Source organism: Hylobates moloch, unplaced genomic scaffold, assembly GCF_009828535.3.
Source record: "Hylobates moloch isolate HMO894 unplaced genomic scaffold, HMol_V3 SCAFFOLD_1683, whole genome shotgun sequence".
NCBI lineage: Eukaryota > Metazoa > Chordata > Mammalia > Primates > Hylobatidae > Hylobates > Hylobates moloch.
This window is the reverse complement of record NW_026653958.1, coordinates 1-10319: the sequence shown is the minus strand read 5'-3', so window position 1 is coordinate 10319 and position 10319 is coordinate 1. Positions and strand designations below refer to the sequence as shown.

Here is a 10319-nt window from a genome sequence, read left to right as displayed (position 1 = left end):
TATTATACTTTAAGCTTTAGGGTACATGTGCACAATGTGCAGGTTTGTTACATATGTATACATGTGCCATGTGGGTGTACTGCACCCATTAACTCGTCATTTAGCATTAGGTATATCTCCTAATGCTATCCCTTCCCCCTGCCCCCATACCACAACAGTCCCCGGAGTGTGATGTTCCCCTTCCTGTGTCCATGTGTTCCCATTGTTCGATTCCCACCTATGAGTGAGAACATGTGGTGTTTGTTTTTTGTCCTTGTGATAGTTTGCTGAGAATGATGATTTCGTTTCATCCATGTCCCTACAGAGGACATGAACTCATCCTTTTTTATGGCTGCATAGTATTCCATGGTGTATATGTGCCACATTTTCTTAATCCAGTCTATCGTTGTTGGACATTTGGGTTGGTTCCAAGTCTTTGCTATTGTGAATAGTGCCACAATAAACATATGTGTGAATGTGTCTTCATAGCAGCATGATTTATAATCCTTTGGGTATATACCCAGTAATGGGATGGCTGGGTCAAATGGTATTTCTAGTTCTAGGTCCCTGAGGAATCACCACACTGACTTCCACAATGGTTAAACTAGTTTACAGTCCCACCAACAGTGTAAAAGTGTTCCTATTTCTCCACATCCTCTCCAGCACCTATTGTTTCCTGACTTTTTAATGATCACCATTCTAACTGGTGTGAGATGGTATCTCATTGTGGTTTTGATTTGCATTTCTCTGATGGCCAGTGATGATGAGCATTTTTTCATGTGTTTTTTGGCTGCATATATGTCTTCTTTTGAGAAGTGTCTGTTCATGTCCTTCACCCACATTTTGATGGGGTTGTTTGTTTTTTTCTTGTAAATTTGTTTGAGTTCATTGTAGATTCTGGATATTAGCCCTTTGTCAGATGAGTAGGTTGAGAAAATTTTCTCCCATTTTGTAGGTTGCCTGTTCACTCTGATGGTAGTTTCTTTTGCTGTGCAGAAGCTCTTTAGTTGAATTAGATCCTATTTGTCAATTTTGGCTTTTGTTGCCATTGCTTTTGGTGTTTTAGACATGAAGTCCTTGCCCATGCCTATGTCTTGAATGGTATTGCCTAGGTTTTCTTCTAGGGTTTTTATGGTTTTAGGTCTAACAGAAGTACATGAAGTTCTTATCTTATGCTTGAAGTGGGCTGTGATAAATTAAAGTTATATACTATAAACCCTAAAGGAACCACTAAAAGAACAAAGTATTGCATCTAATATAATCCAAATAGATAAAAAGGAATAATAAATAATAATGCAAAAGAACATAGAAAAAGAGGAAAAAGTGAATAGTGAACAAATAGAAGGCAAATAGCAAGATGGTAGATTTTAAACCAATCATATCAATAATCACATTAAATAAAAATGGTCTAAACATCCTGATTAGAAGGCAGAGACTGTCAAATTGGAAAAATAAAGCAAGACCCAACTCTAGGTTACCTATAAGAAACCCAGATTAAATATAAAAACAATTCAGGTGTCGTGGCACATGCTTGTCGTCCCAGCTACTCAGGAAATAGGAGTTGAAGTCCAACATGGGCAATATTGCAAGACTCTGTCTCTAGAAATAAAATTTTGAAATGTTTAATTAAAAAAATCTATAAAAACACAAATAGGGCTGGGTGTGATGGCTCAAACATGTAATCTCATGGCTTTGAGAGGCTAAGGTGTGAGGATCCCTCGATGCCAAGAGTTCAAGATCAGCCTGGGCAACTTAGCAAGACCCCATCTCTACAAAAAAAATTAAAAATTAGCCAGGTGTAGTGATGCATGCCTGTAGTCCTGCCTACTTGGGAGGCTGGGGCAGGAGGATCACTTTAACCTAGGAGTTCAAGGTTACAGTGAGCTATGATCATGCCATTGCATTCTGGCCGGGGTGATGGAATGAGACCCTGTCTCAAAAAAACCCCCCACACATAAGTTAAAAGTAAAAGGATGAGGCCAGGCATGGTGGCTCACACCTGTAATGCCAGCACTTTGAAAAGTTGAGGCAGGCAGATCACTTGAGGTCAGGAGTTCGAGTACAGCCTGGCCAATGTGGTGAAACCCCGTCTCTACTAAGAATACACAAATTAGCCAGGCATAGTGGTATACGTCTGTAGTCCCAGCTACTTGGGAGGCTGAGACAGGAGCATCACTTGAACCCAGGAGGCAGAGGTTGCAGTGAGCCAAGATCACGCCATTGCACTCCAGCGTGGGTGACAGAGTGAATGAGACTCTATCTCAAAAAAAAAATTAAAAGGATGAATAAAGATATGCCATGTTAATATTATTCAAAAGCAAGCCAGCATATTTACATTAACATCAGGCAAGTAGATTTCAGAAGAATAACAGGGATAAAAGGGAATATTTCATGATAAAGAGTCAGCTTATCAAGAGAACATAACAATCCTAAAAGTTTACACTCCTAACAACAAAGCTTCAAAATACATAAAGCAAAAACTGATAAAACTGAAAGGAGAAACAAACAAATATAAATTTTAGTCAGAGATTTCATCAATCCTCTCCCAACAACTGATAGAATAAGTAGACAGAAAGTCAGTAAAGTTGCCTCAGAAGGAGCAGACGAAAAAAGAGAAAATCAGTAAAGTAGAAGACTTGAACAACACTATCAACCAACTTAACCTAATTGACATAGAACACTCTATCCAAAAACGGCAGGATAAAACATGGTTTTCAAGCACACATGGAAGATTTACCAAAAGAGACTATATTCTGGGCCATAAAACAAGTCTCCATAAATTTAAAAGGATTCAAATAATAAGAAGTATATTCTCTCACCACAATGGGATTAAATTAGAAAGCAATAACAAAGAAATCTGGAAAATCCCATATTTGGAAATTAAATGACACATTTCTAAATAACCCTGGGTCAAAGAAGAAATGAAAAATGAGCAATTATTTTAATATAAATGAAAATGAAACATACTATATCAAAATTTGTGAGGTACAGCTAAATCAATATTTATAGGAAAACTTATAACATTAAATGCTTGTATTATAAAAGAAATGTCTTAAATCAAAATGTGGTCTCCAAAACAACGTTAGCATCTCATGGGAACTTGTTAGGCCGCAGCAATCTGTGGCCCTCTAGGTGATTCTGATGCACATTCAAGTTTTGAGAACCACTGCATATACGATTGGAGTGTTGTTTTTATTGTGCTAGGGTATGTTCTTCAGTAAGGAATATACACAGTTTATATTACTCTGAAGTTCACATTACTTAAAAACAATCTTGTTTTGAATAGTCTGTTAATCTTGTGTTAAATTTAGAATACTTAAAAAATGTCCCATGCTCAAAGAGTCCTGCAAGTGATTAACCCTACAAATAATGCCTCATTTCCTAAAAAGACCCAAACTTCAAAACCCATAGGTATAATTTTCTTGAAATCTAGAGAGGGATAGAAGACAAACATCAGGGGGACTATGACCTCATCGAATACTTCCTACTGTTCATTCTAGGCCCTTCATGTGGGAACCAAATGTAGTCAACTAAATATCAATCGAGGAACAAAGACATGTTAAATCTAAATGGCTGGTAATACAAAAATAATTTGCTTAAAATATGGTTTTATATCTACACTTGAATATAAATTTGTCTGCTGTTTTGGAAAGTCACCTCAAATGAAATACTGAAGCCCTAATATAAGCACTAATTTAGAAGCATTAACTCCTATAGTGGTAGGCATCATCTTTTCAACTAGTTTGATGCACCAATCTCAAGTATATCTGTTCTCCAGCTAAATTTGCTGGTTCACATCTGTGCTGGGAGAGGGAGATAGAAATTCTGGCTTTAACGGGCTTTAGTTATAACTTCTGCTAGTCAGGAGTAAACAAAATCCACACTGTATCAAGACAGTTAACTGACAAGTATAGATGAGAATTTCAGTAACAACTTGAAAGCAACATTTGCCATGGAAGAACTGTAATATGAGTAATCTATTAATCTCAATTTATTATATGACAGTCTTCAAAAATAAAGGGAAAGATATACTGAAGTTCTTCTAGTATTCTAGTCTCCAAAGGAAAAATATAATCCAGTCTGCACCAGGCTTCCTTCCTTTCCCCCAATCTTTGCTGATTTCATCAGCTTTGATTCTTTCAAAGACATTTCCTTCTGCTCTTTTCTGTGCTTTTGAACAGAGGCCCACAACAGCTGCCTGTGGGGCCATAGGAGTATAATTAATCAAATAATCAGCTAGCCAACACTGTTAAAATGTTTTAATATCAATGTAAAATGAGATCAGAGTTTTACAAGCAGATTTCAGAACACCAACATTGATTTCCAAAATGGTTTCTCTCCCTTTCAGAAGCCTAAAGAGGAACATATACAAATCTTGGGGGTTTTTATAAAAAGCATGGGTTTTTTCTATTTTAATACATACAGTTGACAAACATGCAAAATAACTAATTTCCAAATCAAAGGTCTCTAGCAGAAACATCCAAATTAAAAATGAAGCATTTAAATTTACTTACTGGCCATGAAATCCAGCAAGAAACCACCCTTTCTCCCACACTTCAGAAAAACCACCAATTCCTTCCTAGAGAATTGATGGCATTAACAGTACTTGGCTCTCCCTTGTCAGCATCCAGACATTCTTGTAAATTAACGTTACAGTTCCAATTACTAAAAATGCCCCACTATCTTCTTCACTGCATTACAGCTTAGCAAGGCACCTACCAACAATGCAGTTTGGGAAATGAGCCATGAAGAACATAATGGCCTGAGAGTTAACCATACATCCTAGGTCTGCCAATTGAATGAGGACATTAATGGGAATGTAAAATTCCAGGAGACATTCTTTTATTCTCCTCTCCAAGTTACTAGCATGTCCAGTATCAGAAAGAAAACAGTAGAGGAATGTGGCAATAGCCACATATATGAAACCTTACCAGAGCTAAAACCAAACTAAACAAAATGCAAACTACAGTGGGACAAAGAACTGACTCTCATTTGAGTTTTATTTGTGGCTTCGAGCAACCTCCAAACTAAGAGGCTCATAAATTAGGAAATAATTTTAATGCACTGAGGATTCAGTAATTTGCATTAGAATATTATTAAAATTTATGTTTTGTAAGAATTGCATATACTTCATTGTTGAATTCGGTGCCAACAGTAAACAAATAACTAAATGAGATATAACCTCAAATATACCCACTTCCAAAACTAAAAAGCATTTTAACACATTTTTCTCTGCCACCCTCAATTGAATCAGTAAAATAGAAAATCAAAACATGATTGTAATATTACACAAGATAATTATTTTACTTAAATAACTTAGTCTGTTCCAAAGTATTTCTGTCCAAAATGTGTAGGTGCAACAGGATGAACTTCAGTAGTTAAAATTGTGATCTCTGGAAACTCCTGAATGATTGATTTGGCACCTTCAAAAAAAAAAAGTTATTATGGTAGGATATTTTGGTAACACCAGTTGTAATTCAGGAATTTTGTAGTTATTGCCACTAGGTCTAAAATTGACAGAAGAATTGACAGAAAGCAATGATCTTTGGATACCTAATCAGACTTGGTTAATCTCTTCCTTTTTATAAAGTCTGAAAAGCTTTGACAGTAGTCAGACTATGCACCCTCCATCTCACTAATACATTCTTAGAATTATTATTTTATACTCAAGTTGAAAAATATAATTATTCAGTTATAGAAACTTTCCCCCTAAAGAGTATTTTTTATTTTGTTTTATTTTAAAGGTGACTGTAATAGAGTGAATACAGTCCTTTTTAAAATGAGGATCACAGGCCAGGCACAGTGGCTCAAGCCTGTAATCTCAGAGCTTTAGAAGGCTGAGGCAGGAGGATCACTCAAGGCCAGGAGTTTGAGACCAGCCTAGGCCACACAGCAACACCCTATCTCTATTAAAAAAATTAAAGATGATCACACATAAGATGATGGTTTCCCAACTGAAACACTGTGAAACAAGCATAGTGTTTCACAGTGTACTTGCTTTTCACAGAAAAAGCTGGTGTGTCAGAGCACGCCAGCTTTTTAGAAGTTAGGACTCTAGCTTATGGGGAGAGGAATAGGTAGGGAAAGGTAACAAGGACTAGGATATTCATTGTAGAGTGATTTGGCATAAGAAAAAATGTGAAAGTATGTAAATAACTCACAATAAGGAAATGGTTAAATAAATAACACATTCAAAGGATGTAATATATAACTGTTAAATCATATTTTTGGAAAATATTGAATGGCATCAAAAAATGTACATGGTAAATGTAAAAATGTAAAAAATATATAAATAACAGCATTAGAATCACATAAAATGTTATCACCAAGCTTAGAGATGACCAATACAAATTATGACTATTTTAATTACCCTGTCAAACTAAAAATCCATAGCAAAGTTGCCACAGAATAAAATTTTTCAGCTATAAATGTCAAAGAATAGTACACCATTCTCATGTATACTATTAGAACTAAAAAGAGTGCTTTTCTATTCCCAAAGGCAAAAATTTTAATAATTACTGGATTCTCTCAATATTTTCAATGCCACCTGTGTTTTATATATATAAATGATAACTAAGCAAATCACCTTTTGTTACCACCAACATTTGAACTACAAGTAATATTTGGTTATGAAACAGCAAAGTAATCAAACAGGCCATAACTCCTATCAATAACCTACTGAAACCAGCTTTCCCAACTAGATATACTGTAGCCTCTTCAGAACTGGCTAAGACTTAGAAATTTTGGAAATGAGAAAACACCTGACTAGAGAAGCCATATATTGCCCTTTTTAAAAATTATGAAGCAAATACAAATTCAATGTACAACATTTGAAAAATACCAATTTAAAGCTTAAAAATAAAATGAAAAGCACTTAGAATCCCACCAGCCTAAAATAACCACTATTAATATTGTGTATGCATTTTGAAACCAAAATTGAAACAACATTGTGTGTCTGTCTAGCCTCTCATGCTAAGGAAAGATTTATTAGGTTCCATATTAAATCCAACACTGATTTTTTTAATTAAAATAGTCATAATTGGTACTGGTCATCTCCAAGCTTGGTGATAACACTTTACCCTATTCTAATGCTGTTATTTTTATACTGCTTTTTTACATTTACCATGTACATTTTTGGATGCCATTCAATATTTTCCAAAAACATGATTTAACAGTTACATAATAGTATATCCTTTGAATATATATTATTTAACCATTTCCTTATTGTGAGTCATTTGTATACTTTCACATTTTTTCTTATACCAAATAACTCTACAATAAACATCCTAGAAGCTAAATTTCTACATGCACCTATAATTATTTTCTTAAAATATATTCCCAATTGTTCTATAATGTATGGCAAAAAACACTAGGATATTAAGTTAGGTACATCTCCTTCAGGAAATGGAGAACACACAGTTCTCTCTGCTCTTTGAGCAGAAGTCTAACTTTAAAAACTTCTGCTCTTCACTTCACACTGCAAAGATTACTTCAGTAAGACTACAGGGCTAGCTAGAACCTTATGTTTCTTGCTGTTTGTGAGCAGTTCTCAGCCTCAGGTGGGGAGCCAAGGGAAATAGGAACCTTTGAGTCATTTGCAGGCCAAACCAGGAAAACAATTGCAATTCTTTTAAATGGGGTTAGTTTATACTTCTCTATTTGCATTTGAACATTAGAATGATATAAAATGTTATCACTAAGCTTAGAGATGACAAACACAAGTTATAATTACCCAAATTAGATTCAGATTTAATGTGAAAGCAGATAAACTTTTCCTCAGGATTAGAAGCTAGAAAATGCATACTTACCCACCTCAGGACTATATGGAGCCCTAGTTACTGCCTCATGCTGAACTCACCATGAGGAGTGGAGAACAGACTGAGTAGGATGATAACACTGGGTTGAACTCCATGTTCTATAAGAACCTTTACAGCTTCAATTACAGTATTTCCAGTGCCTGGAATCAAAAGATAACCAAATGGATTAGCAACCTTAACATTCATTTTTAAATGTCTTTTTTCTTTTTTTTTTTTTTTTTGGGACAGGGACTCACTTTGTCACTCAGGCTGGAGTGCAGTGGCATGATCTCGGCCCACTGCAGCCTTGACTTCCCAGGCTCAAGCCATCCTCCCACCTCAGCCTCCCAAGTAGCTGGGACTATAGGCATGTGCCACCACACCCAGCTACTTTTTCTATTTATTTCAGAAATGGGTTCTCCATATGTTGCCCAGGCTGGTCATAAACTCCTGGGCTCAAGTGATCCTTCCACCTCGACCTCCCAAAGTGCTGAGATTACAGGTGTGAGCCACAGCACCCATCCACAAAATGTCTTTGAAGTAAGAGCAATATAGCAATCTAACATAAGAAACCACTTCATATGAAGGTACTTGTTCTTTATCCATGCTATCTTCAATAATGAACATGACACATACACTATTCAGTTATCAAATACCAAGCCCTAAATTCATTTAGTATATGAGATATCAAATTTAACATATTCCCTCTCACCTCCCTTAAAGACCATGCCAAGTGTGGTCTGAGTAAGCTTAAGAAAGAGAACAGAATAGCAGGAAAAAATATTACCTCCAGAAAGAATAAATTATTGAGGAAAATCACTGCTGTACTCATTAGGCTAAGGAGGAGATATGTTTCAATATATTTTCTGTATTCCATATATTTTGCCTCATTAAATCCTCCGTTTCAATGTGTTCAAGACAGAAGCTTGTTGGGGCTAATAAGGTCTGACTACTGTATATTCTCTTATTATGCGATAAAAACTCTCCAGTGAACTGCCCGGGGCAGTTTTCCCACCTGAGAAAAAAACATTTAGAAACTATTTTTGCCTTTTATGTAAGGGTACCTAGGAGGCAGGCACTAAGTTGAATTTAAACCTAACCAACGGTTACAAATAAATGGAAGCCACTCACTGAGAATTGGATACATCAGAAGGACTTTTCTCCGGTAAATGTCTGGGGGGAATTTGGCATAATATACTTTGGCTCTTTGTGTCTCCTCATCACTCTGAATCAGGATCTTTCCAATTCGTATGGATCGACAGCAGTCTCGTAAACCTTGTTCCATTGCCTCACCTTGAAGAAGAAAAAAGAAAGAAAAAAGATTAGGGGAAAGAGAGAAAGTCCAAGAATAGGCCAAAGCATAGTTTGTCACTGTTATTAATACAAAAAGGAAGGAAGATGAAAATAATTATTGTGAAGATGACAGCTTTTATTTCTGATATGCTCATATTTCATACTTAGTGGAGGTTAATGAAACCAGGTTAAGGGCTGGTTTATGAAACTAGAATAAGCTAGTTTTACTGCTGGCTTACAAGTTTTAGAGCTGTCATGCTTCCATGATTATAGGAAATAAAGTATTTTGTTGAGCAGCTCCCCGAGCTTTTTAAATATCAGGAATATTTTTATCTCTATTATTTTAAAGAAGCCTTTAAACCACCTAAATTTGTGACTTTTGTCTGAGAAAATGCAAAAGATTTATGGAAGAATAAAGGCCATATTCCCTCAGTCTTCAAACTGCCCTGTTCTCCCCAAGATAGCATCATCACATCCTCCTATCCTCCCATCCTCCCCTGAATCTCTTTGAAAGCTGGCTTGCCCATGGGAGCACTCAATTAGGGAATATGCTCTGTAGTTAAAATTAGCCAAACCTAGCCTCACACAGGCCATGACTCCACAGCATCATGAGGCTAGATAACACAGGTGGCGAGATTTAACTAAAGGCAGGCTGCAATTATGACAGACAAGTCTGCCTCTCTTCTGGAAAACAGCAACCATTTCTATGCACACAAAGAGACAAAAATCACACACATGTGAACCTACCGCTTCTCATTATGCTGACCCCACAATTTCCCTTCTCAAATTTCACTCCTTCATACTTGTACCCTGTCAGGAAATAAAACCAAAGAATTTATCTTTCATCACTGGAGTAACCTACTTATTTTATAAAGTGTCTATGGTTTAAAGTAGATGAGCACAAAGCAACCCTTGTTCAGACACACTGTATAATGCCTGAGATTCCCTGTGGAAATAATGACATGAGTCATGATTTTTCAGTTATTTCTTAATTCTTCATAAGAAACCTGTGGGGGCCGGGCGCGGTGGCTCATGCTTGTAATCCCAGCACTTTGGGAGGCCGAGGCGGGCGGATCACAAGGTCAGGAGATCGAGACCACGGTGAAACCCCGTCTCTACTAAAAAAAATACAAAAAATTAGCCGGGCGTGATGGCGGGCGCCTGTAGTCCCAGCTACTCGGAGAGGTTGAGGCAGGAGAATGGCGTGAACCCGGGAGGTGGAGCTTGCAGTGAGCCGAGATCGCGCCACTG

At 36.6% G+C, this 10319-nt stretch overlaps 1 protein-coding gene across 1 annotated transcript; it reads right to left on the bottom strand.

Moving 5' to 3' along the window:
* Nucleotides 1–4223: 4223 nt before the first annotated feature.
* LOC116464782 (uracil phosphoribosyltransferase homolog) lies at nt 4224–9882 on the bottom strand. The gene is made up of 4 exons (XM_032148035.2): nt 9816–9882; nt 8907–9068; nt 7838–7936; nt 4224–5402 (listed from the first exon to the last, which is right to left on the bottom strand). Exons 1-4 carry the CDS (start codon nt 9823–9825, stop codon nt 5296–5298), a joined length of 378 nt encoding a protein of 125 aa, XP_032003926.1. The 5' UTR covers nt 9826–9882; the 3' UTR covers nt 4224–5295.
* Between the last annotated feature and the right edge of the window lie 437 nt (nt 9883–10319).